Source organism: Macaca fascicularis, chromosome 17 (assembly GCF_037993035.2).
Source record: "Macaca fascicularis isolate 582-1 chromosome 17, T2T-MFA8v1.1".
Taxonomy (NCBI): Eukaryota; Metazoa; Chordata; class Mammalia; order Primates; family Cercopithecidae; genus Macaca; species Macaca fascicularis.
Genome location: NC_088391.1, coordinates 31,595,403 through 31,613,191, shown reverse-complemented (window position 1 = coordinate 31,613,191; position 17,789 = coordinate 31,595,403). Strand labels below are relative to the sequence as shown.

Below are 17,789 nucleotides of genomic sequence, written 5' to 3'. Positions count from 1 at the left end.
TTTAATGAAGTATAGTAATTGGATGACTTGATAAAAGAATATATACAAAATTTGGCATAGATTTTTTATGCTTACTTTGGAGCTTTTAAACTTTATTTGATTATACTTACTGCTTTTTCAATGGGTGTCCTTTCACAGAATCTGATAGTAGGGCTGAGGGTTTTTTTTTAGTTTCAAAAACTATGAAATGCTTTTGCCTGGTTATCTTATCATAATTGTCATAGTTTTGTTGCTCTACTTGATGATTTGTTTCAGACAGTTCTATGATTCTGCTCACATAGTTTATTTTCTCACTTCACTTAAAGAAGTTTACCACAAGGGAATAGGAGGAGTCCTTACAAGACTGGCCCTACCCATTCACACTGAGGAGGCCCAATGCCTGGTGTTTCAATTTTACAGTAATATTTAGGTAACCATATGGTTCCAAAAAAAGAAAAGTAAAATTGAGTGTGTATCTATAGCATGATCAACACAGAAAAAGCACTAAACTAGGTACCTGGGATACTTTGAGTTTTTTAGTTTCCCAGATCTCTATAGGATTGCTTATTGACTAGGTTGAAAAAAAAAGGAGGAAAACAGACTTATTAAGCTGACCAAATATAGTGGTATTTTTAATAGCATAGAAGATAATGATAGTCATAAAGATAATGGTAGTTTGTGTTCTTAGAGCCATAGCATTTTCGGAATTGTTTTTGCTATTGGCTATCTTTCCAGATCATGCTGTTGATTGAGTGGCATTTTCCAACAAATGACACTGTAGAATGTTAGTTTTGGATGGAATTTTAATAAAATATCAGCTGGCCATTTTTACAGATAAGTTTTCACTTTTTGTTTTCAAATGAATAAGGGTGTATGCTTTGGCAGAAATCATAGGCCCCCTTATAACCTCTGGGGATGTTTGTAGTTGGAAAACCATAATCATAAACTCAAACTTTCGCAAATTTATTTTGACCTTATTTTCTAAAGTCACACTCTAATTTAATCTACAGAGCTAGTAACTTGAAGCTTTTTGGTTCATAGCTTATAAGTTTTAAGTAGAGAGATTTTTGAAAGCTTTATTAATATTGAATTAATACACACTATAAAAGGATGCTTTTTGGGATATTTGTTTCTACATGAATTTTAAAAGTGATTTGAAACACATAAAAAGTTATAAAAGTAGAATTAGTTATATATATTTTTTGAAAAGCAATTCAATATATTACATTTGTTCTTTCTTCAGTGCCAAAATAGTGGTTCATCTTCACCCAGCTCCTCCTAACAAAGAACCTGGCCCATTCCAGAGTAGTAAGAACTCCTACATCAAACTCTCCTTCAAAGAACATGGTCAGATTGAGGTAAGTTTCTACATGAATAAAATTGTACTAGAAAGGTGTGTGTATGTGTGGTGTGTATGTGTGTGTGTGCTGTGGCTTGTTAATATGATGGAAGGTAGTATTATACAACATACCAGATTTCACCATAGTTTTACAATAAAATTTTATTATATCCTAAGCCTTAGCAGTGAGCGGAGAGTATGAAGTTTAGGTTTCAGTGGGAATGGGAAGCAGAGGGTGTGGTCCCAAGGAAGGAACAGAGGCTGGAAAATACACTAAGTCATGCCATTTGCCTACTAGCAGAGTTTTCAGTGGTATAGTTTAGTTAAATGAACAGAATATAAATGGAATGATATGTTGAACTATCTCAGTATCTGAAGGTTCCCCAGCTTTAAATCAGGCTGTCTGTCTTGATTAACTCCAGTTAATCTTAATCACTTAAGTACTTATTCTGCAGTATAATAGTTTATATGTTCCAAATAAGTTGCTATACAATAATTCTTAAGATAATTAGAAGTATGTATTCTCTCCATCAATATCATAAATTATTATTAATTTTTTCTATAGCACCTCACCCAGTGCTCCTGACAAGTGATCACTAAGCATATGAAAAACATATTTGATTATTTGTGAGCATAGGTATGTTTTGGTCCTACTTTTTGGTTTTATATTTTAACTAGACAAATTATGCTCTGCTTCCTTCATGGAGAATGGTTGTATATTTTTCCTGGCACTGTGTTTGTTTCATTATAGATTGAAAACAATCCACATACGCAGGATTGTTTAAAGTAAGTCTATTGATTTCATTGTCACTCATCTCTTTGTTGAGAATAGCCTACTTTATATAGAAGGTCAGTTCCTTCTTTTTTTTCCTTTGTGCTTTCTGAAGCTGATCCAAGAAAAGAATTTCCTTTGATTTTCTTTGATGTCTCTGAGAATTCTGGGCTTGCTGCAAATGACTGAACAACAGACTTTTATACTAAAGAAATGTTAAGTGGCCAGGCGCAGTGGCTCACGCCTATAATCCCAGCACTTTGGGAGGCCGAGGCGGGCAGATCACCTGAGGTTGAGAGTTCAAGACCAGCCTGACCAATATGGAGAAACCCCATCTCTACTAAAAATACAAAATTAGCTAGGTGTGGTGGCACATGCCTGTAATCCCAGCTACTTGGGAGGCTGAGGCAGGAGAATCGCTTGAGTTAGGGAGGCGGAAGTTGTGGTGAGCCTGGATCACGCCATTGCACTCCAGCCTGGGCAACAAGAGCGAAACTCCACCTCAAAAAAAAAGAAGGAAATGTTAAGTAATGATTTATACAAGGATGCTACAATCTGACTGACTCATTTAAAGTGTATTTATTTGCATAACAGTTTTACAGGCGTTTATCAGAGGAAATGACACAGAGAAGATGGGAGAATATGCCAGTTTCCCAGTCATTACAAACAAATAGAGGACCCCAGGTATTTTTAAAACTATTTGCTAATCCAGTATTTTCAACTCTGTACTTACATCTTCATTAAGAAAAAGACTCTATGATTGTAGAACTTGCCCAAAACAAAATACTGCAATGGCATTCTGATAAAGAATTTATTTTCGACCAGGCACGGTGGCTCACGCCTGTAATCCCACCACTTTGGGAGGCCAAAGCGGGGCAGATCATGAGGTCAGGAGTTCGAGATCTGCCTGGCCAACATTGTGAAACCCTGTCTCTACTAAAAATACAAAAATTAGCCAGGCGTGGTGGTACACGCCTGTAATCCCAGCTGCTCAGAAGGCTGAGGCAGGAGAGTCACTTGAACCTGGGAGGCAGAGGTTGCTGTGAGCCAAGATTGTGCCACTGCTCTCCAGCCTGGGCGACAGGGGCGAGACTTCATCTCAAAAAAAAAAAACAAAAATTATTTTCACAGCACCTAATTTAGTGCTGTCTATACAGCAGACACTTAGTAAGCATAAATAACTGCTTACCAGCATAATTCTTAGGGTGATAGAAGGTAGAGTTCACCCACTGAATTCTGTGCTTCATAGTCAGTGTGGCATTTGAGAGAAGAGACAGTACAGCTGGGTGATGTTTTCCAGGCCTGTTTAAATTAATCACCAACACTAGACAGGTACTCAAATGTATGAAAGTAGCTTGGATAATAAGTGTTAATTAAGAACCAAAATTTAAACTGTGATTTTTTTGTACCTTTGAGACCCTATTAAGTATCTGATACATAATAGCTTGCCAAAGAAGGAAAATGATAGGAAATTTAACTTATATCTAAAATGCAGAGTAAAATATGCCATTTATTGTATATTTGGTTTTTCTTGAATGATTTTAAGATCATTATGTACAGCAAGAAACAAACACATGTTTTGAAGGGAAGCTAAACGTCAGTGTATGCTATTTTTCTTTGGTTCTTTGTGGGTCCTTTCCCGCCATTGAAAACACAATGTGGTTGGTTACAAAAGATTTTGTTTGCTTCCTATTTTGTATGTTTTATTTTCTACTTCTTTTTTTTTCAGCCAGGAAGAATAAGGGCTGTAGGAATTGTAGGTATTGAAAGGAAACTGGAAGAAAAAAGAAAAGAAACGGACAAAAACATTTCTGAGGTAACTGTTAAATTCTGGCTCTGCATCTATTCCAGCCATTTGTGTCTATTCTTTTAGATACAGCTGTGACTAATTCCCTTCTGTAATTTAGAATATATTTCATTTGCCTGAAGCTACATAGTCTCCTATTCTTTTTAACAGGTCTACCTCGGGCTGGCAAAATCTAACCAAAACCTCTTTCTAAAAGGAATAAAAAAGAAATGCAAATTTGCTTGCTGTTAGAAAATATCATAGAATGTTGTGTGTAGATTTTAAAGTCTAGATGGAATTGATTGAAGGATACTCCTAATGAGTTCAGGGTTCTCTATATAATTATTTTGGAAGTTGAAGTTACTTAGTTGAGAGAAAAATGCTATTCTGTGGCCACTGTCTGTGGCCAGATACCACACCATTTTATGTTGATGACCACCCAGGGATCAGACCAGACATCACTAAGAATGGCTCAAGCCCATCACTTCTACTAGGAGACAACCCTAAGCATGTACTTTCCAATGTTTTGAAGCTTCATCATATATGAGGAAATTCAAGAGAAGGGGAAAGAACTCTAGCTAAAAAGACCAGTATGCATTAGATTCTGTAATTAGTTAATACAGCTAAACGTATCATTGATTTTTCCATGCTTATATAAAAATGGTCTTGGTTTTTTATTAAATGATGCTTTAAAGTAAATCTCTGGTTTTTATAGTAATTCATAAGTAAAATTCCATGATGGTTGCTGTTCAGAGAATTTCAAAGATTTATGTCAATCAAGTAAAGTCTAAAACTGCACATAGTTATTTAAATACTTATTTTGGGCTCACTGGGAACCAAGGGCATTTGACCTGTTAAGTGCCCATAGTAGGTTTTTCTGGATGTGTGTGTATCTGTGGTGAAGTTGTGTATTTTCCTCAACCCTGTATTTTCCCCAAATTGGCAGCTGGATCCAGAATCTCTGTCACACTCATGTTCTGTCCCTTTGGCAAAACTAGAGGTGATGCTGTGTTCTTTCGTCGGAGGCACATCTTATCTCTGTCATGTTAGCGGCTGTTAATATTCAGTGCCTAGATCTATTAGTTCATTGGTTGTGGTAAATAGTGATAATTCTGTCTTTATTTTTCATTTATTAGTTGGAATACTTTTTAAAGAAATGTTTCCCTTATCTACTATTTGGTTGTCCAGTTCATATAGGAAAGGCTGGATAATTGCATTTTCCTTTATCATCAGGGTAATAAATTGTTTCCTTATTATCTTTTGACGATGACTAATTAGGTTTTTTTTTTTTTTTTTTTTGAGACAGAGTCTCGCTGTGTCGCCCAAGCTGGAGTGCAGTGGCTCGATCTCAGCTCACTGCAGGCTCCGCCTCCCGGGTTCACACCATTCTCCTGCCTCAGCCTCCTGAGTAGCTGGGACTACAGGTGCCTGCCACCACGCCCGGCTAATTTTTTGTATTTTTAGTAGAGACGGGGTTTCACCATGTTAGCCAGGATGGTCTCGATCTCCTGACCTCGTGATTCGCCTGCCTCGGCCTCCCAGAGTACTGGGATTACAGGCGTGAGCTACTGTGCCCAGCTGACTAATTAGGTTTTTTTTTTAACATGTCATTAGGAATTCATGAAGTTTAGCATATTTGATGGATTTCAATCGGTTATAATTATTATCCTATTTGAAGCTCAAATTGTCCCATCTTTGGCCAGTGGGAGCTGCTTCAAGTTGGCCCTCTAAGTGCTTTTGTTGTGACTAGGTGAACTTTGCTAGCTTCTTCACTATCTGGTGTGACAAAGCTCCAGGACCATCTTGTACATTTCCTGCCTCAGATCCAGAATCAACCATTTATCTGAGAAACTCTGGTTTCTTTCTTTTTTTTTTTTTTTTTTTTTTTGAGACAGAGTCTTACTCTGTCGCTTAGGCTAGAATGCAGTGGCACTATCTTGGCTCACTGCAACCTCTGCTTCCTGGGTTCAAGCAATTCTCCTGCCTCTGCCTCCCGAGTAGCTGGGATTACAGGTGCGCACCACTGCGCCCAGCTAATTTTTGTATTTTTAGTAGAGACGGGGTTTCACCATGTTGGTCAGGCTGGTCTTGAACTCCTGACCTCGTGAACCACCTGCCTCAGCCTCCCAAAGTGCTGGGATTATAGGCGTGAGCCACCGCTCCCAGCCCGCTCTGTTTTCTTTTAGTGGGAAATGATATTTCAGAACCACAATCTGCTTGCTAGTAATATTCATCACTATTGGGTTGATCTTTGTTTTTAGGCTTTTTCAATGGACAGAGCTAGAATTTTGTTGTTGTTAATATAAAGTGCCTAACAAGAGCATACTTATCTTTTCTATTCAAATTCAAGATGACACTACCAGATAATTACTAAAACAGTTGAAAAAAAAATGTATATGTGTTTTCCCCATTCTTCATACATTTGAAAAATAGGTGCACTGTGTTTACACCATCTGAGCATGCAGCCACTGCATACACTCTCCCCTCAGCTCCAGCTCTCATTGACTCTTAGTTTTATAAGTACCTCCATGTTTAGTACCACCAGTCCTCAATACTGAGCTCTCTGTGGTCGCTTTGGTTGTCTGAAGCTCATTCTGTAATAGATTTTTAAGGAAATGATCATAGGAACAATATTCCCTGTATCTGCCATGTTTGTCTTCCTTATACATGAAGGTCAGTTTTGTTGGATTTAAAATCCTCAGCTCACATTTTCTTTCTTTGAGTGTCTTCACTATATTACTTTTTTTTTTTTTTTTTTTGGTCTGGCATGAAGTGTTGCTATCAGAAAGTGATGATAATTTAATTTTTTCCCTTTTTAAAAGACAGTTGCTATTTTTCCTAGATGGGCAAAGGATTTTTAAATTTTACTTTAAAGCCCAGTAATTTTACTAGAATGTGTCTATTAGTCATTGTGAGTTGTTATTCTTAGTTACATGCTGTGCTTTTTCAGTAAATAGTTTCAGGAATTCTTTAATTTCAGGGAAATTTTTCTGTATTATAACTTTCTTTTTTTTTGAGATGGAGTCTCACTCTGTTGCCCACGCTGGAGTGCAGTGGCGCAATCTTGGCTCACTACAACCTCTGCCTCCTGGGTTCAAGCAATTCTGCCTCAGCCTCCCAAGTAGCTGGGACTACAGGCGCGTGCCACCATACCCAGCTAATTTTTTCTATTTTTTTTTTTTTTTGAGACAGAGTCTCGCTCTGTCACCCAGGCTTGAGTGCAGTGGCGGGATCTTGGCTCACTGCAAGCTCCGCCTCCCGGGTTTACGCCATTCTCCTGCCTCAGCCTCCCAAGTAGCTGGGACTACAGGCGCCCGCCACCTCGCCTGGCTAGTTTTTTTTTTGTATTTTTTAGTAGAGATGGGGTTTCACCATGTTAGCCAGGATGGTCTCGATCTCCTGACCCCGTGATCCACCCATCTCGGCCTCCCAAAGTGCTGGGATTACAGGCATGAGCCACTGTGCCTGGCCTATAATTTTCAATAATTGCTTTGATTTTTTTTCTTCTGGGACTCCTATTAGCTGTATGTTGCAGTTTCACTGCCTGTCTTCACTATTTGTGACTCTAATGCTTTTCATTTCTTTCCTCATTTCTTTTTTATTTAGAAAGTTTTCCTCTTTTTCACCTTTTTTGAAGGTTTTATCTGTTGTGTTTATTCACTCATGTCTGTCTAGTGTAGCCTTTATTTCTGAAATGATTTTTTTCCTTTTATTTTTAATTCTTTCCTGTCACCTATTTCTGATTTATATTGAACCTTCATAGCTTGTATCATCTTCTTAACATCTTTTAGCTTATTTTGATATAAAAGGTTAATAGTGGACCCTCCCATAATTGAAGTAGGCACAATCCTCCCCATTTTAGGCACTGTCCTCAAATTGGCCTGCTTTACTTTCTAGTGAATCCCTGTTGGCTCTCTTGGGGCTCTTGCTTTCTCAGGTCTGTGGGTTACATTGTTGCTTTTCTTTTCTTTCTCCTGCCTAGATCCTGGCATCCTGCAGGTCTTGTGGCTCTTAGTGGTTTGCCCTACCGGCTTGTATCTTGAGGGGTTTTTGCTAGTATCTTACACTTAGTATTGTAGTCTATGTTACCTATGGGGTTTTTGGTTTTAAAATCTAGTTGCCCTGTTTTCATGTTGTGATTTGGAGAGATTCAAAAACTGTGCTGCCATAGCCACCATCTTTTCAGAATCATCTATTCTGAGAAGATTCATAAAATTTCAACATTTTAGCATTAGAAGGGTTCTTATTATTCAGAGAAGAAATTGTCTCAGAGTGAGTGACTAGATTTGGAACGAGGCAGATGAGAACACATGTCTCCTGATTTGCAGGCAGTTTGCTGGTGGCGACAGTGCACCACATCACCACTCTCTTCGCCACCTAGAAGGTGCTGTCACCATCCTCTTACAGCAGTGTCTGTTGTCATCCTCTTTGCGTCAACACTTTTGGAGATGGCATGGAGCAGTGGGCTGATTTTGCATTATTTGTATTTTTCTTTCTGAATACTGCCATACTAACTGAATGTTATGTTGAAAATAATGTTTTTCTTAATTTATCAAGTAAATTATTTTGTTTCAGTCTAATTTTCTTGGAGTCGCATAGTTCAAAAGATTCTACATAAGCACTGTGCTCCACCATACAGATCATTAATTTATTCAGCAGATCATTAACCATGCAGATCATTAATTTATTCAGCAGATCATTAACCATGCAGATCATTAATTTATTCAGCAGATACTCCTCCCTACTTTGTGCTGGGCCTTGTATCAGAGGCTGGGGATACTGTGGTGATGCACAGACACAGGCAGGCAAAGAGGCATTATCCATGGTGGGAGAAACACCTTGCAAGGAGAACATATAGGGTGCAGCAGGGACGTATAACATGATCCCTAACTTCTGTTGAGGTCATGGAGGGCTTGTTAGCAGCAGGAATATGGAAGTCAAAGGCTGAAAGATGAATAGGCTCTAGCAGATGACCAGCATGGATAAGAAGAACCCAGGAAAAGGGAATGGAATCTGCAAGGCACATTCAAGAATACTGAAGTGAAAAATCAAGAATATACTGAGTTACTGACGCTAATAGCCAAAGTGATAACTAAAAGTAAGTAAGAAATCATGTTGTAAGTCAGCTTAAGGGGGTACTCCTGGTTTTAAAACAGGTGCTGTTTTTCTCAAATTTGGAGTGGAAATTTGACTATAGGTGTGGTAGAGGGATACAAGGTTCCATAAACTGGCAGATGCAATTATAGAATGGATATATGCATCTCTTTTGCTTTAATTTTTATTGTAGGTAGTTTCTTTACTCATTTTTTAATAGTTGACTAATTCCAAATTTTATAATAATTATAGAAATACAAGTAAGGAAGCTTTTCTCTGTGTTTTATAATCTCTTAAAATATTTATAGACACTTCTTCTGAGGCACTAAAATATTTACTTTTTTTTATTGCCTATGTGTTAAGTTTACAGGGCTTATTTATGTATTCTTTGTGGACTCTCAACTTAGCATATTTTTTCTACAACAACATAATAATAATAAATACAGTGATTTACTATATACAATATAAATGTGTTATCTTTACTAGTTTACACAGATAAAAAAATCTATTAATATCTTATATATTAAAAGTAAAAACCTAAGTGTGCAAAATGTATGTTTTATTTTTGAAAACTAGGTTGGTGTGTGATTTGCCCTCTATCTAAATGTTAGAATTGACTTGGTTTCAGAGCTGGTGCCCAGAGTTTCTCACAAAGGGTTTCCTGCAGCTGCTGGCTCTAGCTGATAAGAATCCAGTGTTTAAGTCTTTTGTTTATCTAAGGAAATTCCTGTTAGGTGTGTGCACATTCCCCTTTGTTTTCAGTATTAACCTTAGTGAGTTGGCCATAAGAATACGCAACACACTATTCTTTTAGCAAAATCCTTTTGCAGATGGGGGAGGCTTTCCTGCAGATGGGCATAAGCTGGTCAGAGCCACTATTATGTTTCAGACCACCATATGGACTGATATTTCAGTTAATGACAAGCTGCTTAACTGGTTTTAAAAAATAACATCTGTATGCATCAATTAGATAAGATATTCTGCACTGGGAGTATATTTTCAGTAACTTGAAATAATTTATTATAAATATATTTAAATTCAAAGAGGCCTTCGAAGTAGTTTTTTGCTGTAGCAAATTAAACAGTTGATTCTATGTAGATACATTTAGATGGTATTTGAATGTTTTTCTTTTGTGATATCCACCATATCTACAAGCATAATGGGTTTGATAATCAGAGCCTGAGACTTACTATTTCAGTTAAGTCAGACCTGTGTTAAAGCCAAAATTATTGTGCCCAGATAACTATTCCTGCAGCTGTGTATTGCCATTTTTAACTAGGAATGCTTTGTAGTGCTTTTTATTCTTGACTTCCTATTAGAAAATGATTTTAGAAAAAAACCAGTGACAGTGACAGAATTTACTTTTATCAAATAACAGTAAATAATATTTTCTGAACTACTGTTTATATCACCTTTTGCTTATTTAATCAATAATAATTATTTTCTCTTTGAAAATGAAGTTATTTTGTAGTTTGTTTGGAAAATGTATGGTTTTTTAGCTAAAATGCAATTTTAGAGTAAGGTAGATTTATTATTTATATAAATATTTATTAACAAATTGATATTTGCAAGAAAATTTCAAATTTTTATTTATTTATTTTTATTTTTTATTTTTTTGAGACAGAGTCTTGCTCTGTCCCAGGCTGGAGTGCGGTGGCGCCATCTCAGCTCACTGCAAGCTCCGCCTCCCGGGTTCACACCGTTCTCCTACCTCACCCTCCCGAGTAGCTGGGACTACAGGCGCCTGCCACCACGCCTGGCTAATTTTTTTTGTAAATTTAGTAGAGACGGGGTTTCACCGTGTTTGCCAGGATGGTCTTGATCTCCTGACCTCGTGATCTGCCTGTCTCGGCCTCCCAGGGTGCTGGGATTACAGGTGCAAGCCACCACGCCCGGCCGAAAATTTCAAATTTTTATGGGGAAAAAGTAGAGGGTGCCTCATTGCTTTAATTATTTAGATGGATTTCAACAAAAACTCATTTCTCATTTCAGGCCTTTGAGGACCTCAGCAAACTAATGATCAAGGTATATATCATTTATGCCTATTAAATTCATACCAATTATGATACAGTTTTTGAAATATATTTTGTAAGCAGACATTTTGGGGACAATATTGCTTTTTCAGTCTTTACTTTTTATTTGCCAGGCTAAAGAAATGGTGGAGTTATCAAAATCAATTGCTAATAAAATTAAAGACAAACAAGGTGACATCACAGAAGATGAGGTAAATAAGTTGCTTTTTTTAAGGCATTTGAAACTAGATAACACAAATAATGCAGGAAGGTTTTTGTGGTTTACATTGTCTTTCTGAATGTACTGTTGTATTTATTATTTATGTTTTATTTATTATTTATTTATTTATGAGACGGAGTCTCGCTCCGTCGCCCAGGCTGGAGTGCAGTGGTGTGATCTCGGCTCACTGCAACCTCTGCCTCCCGGGTTCAAGCGATTCTCCTGCCTCAGCATCCTGAGTAGCTGGGACTACAGGCGTGTGCCTGTATTTCAGTAAAGACCGGGTTTCACCGTGTTAGTCAGGATGGTCTTGATCTCCTGACCTGGTGATCTGCCTGCCTTGGCCTCTCAGAGTGCTGAGATTACAGGCGTGAACCACCGCGCCCAGCCTGTTTTATTCCTTTTTTTTTTTTTTTGGAGACGGAGTCTTGCTCTGTGGCCCAGGCTGGAGTGCAGTGGCCAGATCTCAGCTCACTGAAAGCTCCGCCTGCCGGGTTCACGCCATTCTCCTGCCTCAGCCTCCCAAGTAGCTGGGACTACAGGCGCCCGCCACCTCACCCGGCTAGTTTTTTTTGTATTTTTTAGTAGAGACGGGGTTTCACCGTGTTAGCCAGGATGGTCTCGATCTCCTGACCTCGTGATCCGCCCATCTCGGCCTCCCTAAGTGCTGGGATTACAGGCTTGAGCCACCACGCCCGGCCCTGTTTTATTTCTTTTAGGACTTGAGGATATGTGAAAGTGCCAAAGAAAAGTCAACCATAAAAATTATATTAGTTCTATTAGGATTAAAGGCTATTTCAATGCCTTTTTTTAGAGTGTAGAAAACAGAAATACTGAAATGTACAAGGAGTGGCTGTCCTAAGTTTGATGTTTGTTTCATTCAGTTTGTCTACAATCTAATCACAGCTATTTTCCTAAGTTTTCAGTTGTACTATTTGGTTGGCATTAAATATAGCAGAGGCATTTTCTGAATCTCACATCAAACTTGTGAAGTAAACAGAATATGAGAGACCAGCAGAGAAGTAGGAAGGAGAATAATTAGATGTATGCAGGGAACTCCTGGAAATCTGCTCTCTTACAGTTCACAGCACAGAAACACAGTAGAAGGAATGGGGATATGTAGAAATTATTGAGTGGAATTGAATTTGTCATGGAAGAATTTCAAATATGGAGGTGGAGAGACAATTCTGCATTTTCTCCTCTTTTATTATAGACCATCAGGTTTAAATCCTACTTGCTGAGCATGGGAATCGCTAACCCAGTTACCAGAGAAACCTACGGCTCAGGCACACAGTACCACATGCAACTGGCCAAACAGCTGGCTGGAATATTGCAGGTGCCTTTAGAGGTAAAAATTAAACCTATGTGTTTTTTTTAAACTATGTGAAATTAGCCGTATGTCATCAGAAGAGTTAAAAAGAGCATAACTCCTTTCATGATATGCTTATTGTCAACTGACATGTTTTTTTTTTCTTTCAGGTATATTAAATAAGTTCACTGTGCTTATTATTCTTTGTAATTTTCTAATTTGTTTTTAATTTTCATTTTTGACATCTATAACTTTCTAAATCTATTTGATATGAAGTTTTCCTTATTTTTAAAAAGGAAATATATGATCTTTCTCTGAATAGATATATTTCCATACATCTAGTCTTTACTATTTAGTACTATTAATCATTCCATAATCCAGATTCATCTTCTAGTCTGATAGTATTCAGGCAATCAAAAGTTTATTAAAGCACTTGTATTAAAAAAGATTTCAAACCTATGCCAAATAGAATAGTATAATGAATCCTCTGTAGCCATCATCCAGCTTCTTCTGTAAACCAACCTCCACTCAAAATTATATGAAAGCAAATCCCAGACATCACATCACTTTATCTGTAAACATTTCAGTATGTAACTCTAATGATAAAGACTCCTTTAAATACAACTGTAATCCCATTTCATAATCTAAAAAATTAAAATAATTTCTTAATGTTATCTAATATCTAGTGTTCACGTTTTCTTTTCCACCACGGTACCCGGCTAATTTTTTGTATTTTTTTTTTTGAGACGGAGTCTCGCTCTGCCACCCAGGCTGGAGTGCAGTGGCCGGATCTCAGCTCACTGCAAGCTCCGCCTCCCGGGTTCACGCCATTCTCCTGCCTCAGCCTCCCGAGTAGCTGGGACTACAGGTGCCTGCCACCTCGCCCGGCTAGTTTTTTGTAGTTTTTAGTAGAGACGGGGTTTCACAGTGTCAGCCAGGATGGTCTCGATCTCCTGACCTCGTGATCCGCCCGTCTCGGCCTCCCAAAGTGCTGGGATTACAGGCTTGAGCCACTGCGCCTGGCCATTTTTTGTATTTTTAGTAGAGATGGGGTTTCACTGTGGTCTCGATCTCCTGACCTTGTGATCTGCCCGCCTCAGCCTACCAAAGTGCTACATTTTCTCTTTTTTTTTTTTCTTGAGACAGAGTCTCACTCTTGTTGCCCAGTCTGGAGCACAGTGGCGCAATCTCAGCTCACTGCAACCTCTGCCTCCTGGGTTCAAGCAATTCTCCTGCCTCAGCCTCCTGAGAGGCTGTAATTACAGGTGCCCACCACCACGCCCGGCTAATTGTTTTATAGTTTTAGTAGAGATGGAGTTTCACCATGTTGGCCAGGCTAGTCTCGAACTCCTGACCTCAGTTGATCCCTCCGCCTTGGCCTCCCAAAGTGCTGGGATTACAGGTGTGAGCCACCGAGTCAGCCTGGTATTCACATTTTCCCTTACAGTTGGTCTGTTTCAATCAGGATTCATTGCAGTTTATTGATTTGTTTCAAGTTTGTTTGTTTGTTTGTTTTTAATTTCATGGGTTATTTCTTCTCTGGCCTCTCTCACCTCCCACCCCACAATGTGTTTCCTGAAGAAATTAGTTGTTTAGATTATAGAGTGTGTTTTCCTGTCCTGTGTATTTCCTATGAACTGGTATTTATAATAAAGGTTTGTTAGGGTTTTTAAAAATTATTATTGCAAGACTATTTCATAGAGGCTGTTGTGTACTTCCATCAAGAGATACATAATGTCCAATTGTCTTTTTTTAAATTAAAAAAAATTTTTTTGTGATGTTAACAGCCATTGACAGTCATTACCTAGATCTGTTATTTCATTGGAGGTTGCAAAATGGTAATAGTCTTATTTAATTCTATACTTTTTTCATTTATTAGCTGGAGTAAGTTAAAACATTTAAATATATTTTTTGAAACATGGTGTAGAGCCCCTTTTTTCATTTAAGTAAATGTTAAAATGGTAATGAGGCTGGGCATAGTGGCTCATGCCTGTAATCCCAGCACTTTGGGAGGCTAAGGTGAGCAGATCATTTGAGGACAGAAGTTTGAGACCAGCCCAACCAACATGGTGAAACCCTGTCCCTACTAAAAATACAAAAAAATTAGCCAGACGTGGTGGTGCATGCCTGTAGTACCAGCTACTCAGGAGGCTGAGGCAGGAAAATTGCTTGAACCCGGAGGCAGAGGTTGCAGTGAGCCAAGACTGTACCACTGCATTCTGGCCTAGGTGACAGAGAGAAACTCCATCTCAAAAAAATAAAAATAAAAATAAAAAAATAAAGTGGTAATGAATTAAAATGCAAGTATTGAATCTGAACTGCCTCTTGGTATCTGAATAGGTTCTCCTTTGTATAAATAAAGTTTTTTATAAACTTCTTAAAAATTTTTATGATGTCTGATTTCACTGTGATTATGATTTCTGTTAAGAAATGCTAACTGGTGTAATTGTAACATAATACTTTTTTAAAAATTTCATATTTTAACAGGAACGAGGGGGAATAATGTCACTCACGGAGGTGTACTGCTTAGTAAACCGAGCTCGAGGAATGGAAGTAAGAATAGAAAATTTAAATATTCTTTTAACTAAAGATAGACTTTCTTAATACAAATTCCGAATACAATTTGAGGAAGGGTTGTGAATATCAAAGCTATTTTGAGAAGCACTGTGGTACAGTGAAAAGAATACTGCCCTGGGATCTAGGAGGTAGATTCTTTTCTTGGTTTTGATAGTGATTTGCTTAGTGACCTTCAGTAGCTTACTTAACATCTCTGAGACTCAGTTTTCCTTCTTCTTTTTTTATTTTTATTTTTTGCTATTCAAAACTTTTTCTATTTTTCTTTATAATTGACACAATAATTGTACATATTCATAGGGTACTATATGGTGTTTCAGTGCATGTATACATTGCATAATGATAAAATCAGGGTGTATTAGTCCATTTTCACGCAGCTGATAAAGACATAACTGAGACCGGGCAATTTTTAAAGAATTTTTGAAGAAAGACAAAAGAAAGAGGTTTAATTGGACTCACAGTTCCACATGGCTGGGGAGGCCTCAGAATCATGGCAGAAGGCAAGGAGGAGCAAGTCACATCTTATGTGGATGGTGGCAGGCAAAGAGAGCTTGTGCAGGCAACTCCTGTTTTTAAAACCATCAGATCTCATGAGACACATTCACTATCACCAGAACAGCACAGGAAGGACCCATCCCCATAATTCAATCATCTCCTACCAGGTCCCTCGAACAATACGTGGGAACTGTGGGAGCTACAAGATGAGATTTGGGTGGAGACACAGAACCAAACCATATCACAGGGCAATGAAGATATTCATCACTTTAAACATTTATCATTTCTTTCTGGTAATAACATTAAAAATCCTCTCTTGTCTGTCATATGCAGCCATAAAAAAGAGTGAGATAATTCTTTTGTGGGAACATGGATGGAGCTGGAGGCTATTATCCTTAGCAAACTAGTGCAGGAACAGAAAGCCAAATACCCATATTCTCACTTATAAGTGGGAGCTAAATGATGAGAGCTTATGAACACAAAGAAGGAACAATAAACACTGGAATGTACTTGAGGGTAGAGACTAGAGGGAGGGAGAGGAGCAAAACAGATAACTATTGGGTACTGGGCTTAATATTGATACCTAGACAATGAAGTAATCTGCATAGCAAACCCTAGTGACACAAGTTTATCTGTGTAGCATACTTTCACATGTACCCCCTAATCTAAAATAAAACATTTTTCAAAAAACAGATAGTATCAACTTAAGTGTCCATCAGTGATGAAGGGATAAAGAAAATGTCAGATACATACAAATGGAATACAATTCAGTCATAAACAAAGAATGAAATCACATCCTTTGCAGCAACATGGAGAAATTGGAAGTCCTTAGGTTAAGTGAAGTAAGCCAGACACAGAAAGACAAATATTTCTTGTTCTCACTCATGTGGGAGCTAAAAAAGCTAATCTCACTGAAGTAGAGAATAGATGATAGATATCAGAGACTGGGAAAGGTGTATAGGTAGGAGCGGGGAAAAAGAAAGGTTGGTTAATAGGTACAAACGTACTGTTAGAAGGAATAAATTCTAATGTTCAATAGCAGAGTAGGGAGGCAACAATGTATTGTATATTTCAAAGTAGCTAGAAGGGAGGACTTGAAATGTTCCTAAAACATAGACATGATAAATACTTCAGGTAATAGGTACCCCCAAATACCCTGACTTGATCATTACACATTTTATGCATGTGTATTAATAAAAATAGCCCCTGTACGCCGTAAATATGTAAGATATTATGTATCAATAAAAAGTACTCGGGGCCGGGCATGGTAGTTCACACCTGTAATCCCAGCACTTTGGGAGGCTGAGGCTGGCGGATTGTCTGAGGTCAGGAGTTCGAGACCAGTCTGGCCAACATGGTGAAACCCCATCTCTACTAAAAATACAAAGAAATTATCTGGGCATGGTGGCGTATGCCTGTACTCCCAGCTACTCAGGAGGCTGAGGCAGGAGAATTGCTTAAACCAGGGAGGTAGAGGTTACAGTGAGTCGAGATTGTGCCATTGCACTCTAGCCTGGGGGACAGAGCAAAACTCCATCTCAAAAAAAAAAAAGTACCCAGAAACAGAAAAAAAAGGACTACCCTGCATTGTCATTATCTAGTCACTCTGTGTAATATAGCAGCAGAATTCATGCTTCCTGTCTAACTGTAACTTTGTATCTGTTGACCGACCTCTCTCCATCCCCCGCTCCCACCTACCCTCCCCAGCCTCTGGTAGCCACTCTTCTACTCTCTGCTTCTATGAGATCAACTGTTTTAAGATTCTACATGTAAGTGAGATCAAGTGGTGGTGTCTTGCTATGTCTGGCTTATTTCACTTAACGTAATATCCTCCGGGTTCATCCATGTTGCTGCAAATGAAAGGATTTTATTCTGTTTTGTGCTGAATAGTATTTCACTGTATACATGTACCACATTTTTTTTTTTTTACCTTTAAAATTTTTGTTTTGTTTTGTATTTTTGAGACAGAGTATCACTCTGTAGAGTGCAGTGGCACAACCTCAGCTCACTGAAATCTCTGCCTCCCGGCTTCAAACAACTCTTGTGCTTCAGCTTCTCAAGTTGCTGGGATTACAGCCGTGTGCCACCACATCAGGAGAATTTTCATACTTTTAGTAGAATCGGGGTTTCCCCATGTTGGCCAAACTAGTCTTGAATTCCTGACCTCAGGTGATCTACCCACCTCGGCCTTCCAAACAAAGTGCTGGGA

At 38.2% G+C, this 17,789-nt stretch overlaps 1 protein-coding gene across 5 annotated transcripts in view; it reads left to right on the top strand.

Annotated features, from left to right (window-relative positions):
* Nucleotides 1–17,789, top strand: part of VPS36 (vacuolar protein sorting 36 homolog) — a 36,169-nt gene that overhangs the window by 10,651 nt on the left and 7,729 nt on the right. For 3 of the 5 annotated variants that reach the window (XR_012426996.1, XM_005585924.4, XM_005585927.4), the window contains exons 4-10: nt 1,223–1,337; nt 2,685–2,774; nt 3,820–3,906; nt 10,963–10,995; nt 11,117–11,194; nt 12,416–12,550; nt 14,999–15,064. Coding sequence is in view for 4 of the 5 variants with exons in the window: in XM_005585924.4 (XP_005585981.2) it covers nt 1,223–1,337; nt 2,685–2,774; nt 3,820–3,906; nt 10,963–10,995; nt 11,117–11,194; nt 12,416–12,550; nt 14,999–15,064 (604 nt within the window). In the remaining variant the exon portion in view is untranslated. Of the gene's footprint in view, nt 1–1,222; nt 1,338–2,684; nt 2,775–3,819; nt 3,907–4,047; nt 4,675–8,341; nt 8,975–10,962; nt 10,996–11,116; nt 11,195–12,415; nt 12,551–14,998; nt 15,065–17,789 lie in introns of those variants that run through there. The other 2 variants (XM_074022112.1, XM_074022111.1) reach the window with 2 other exon arrangements.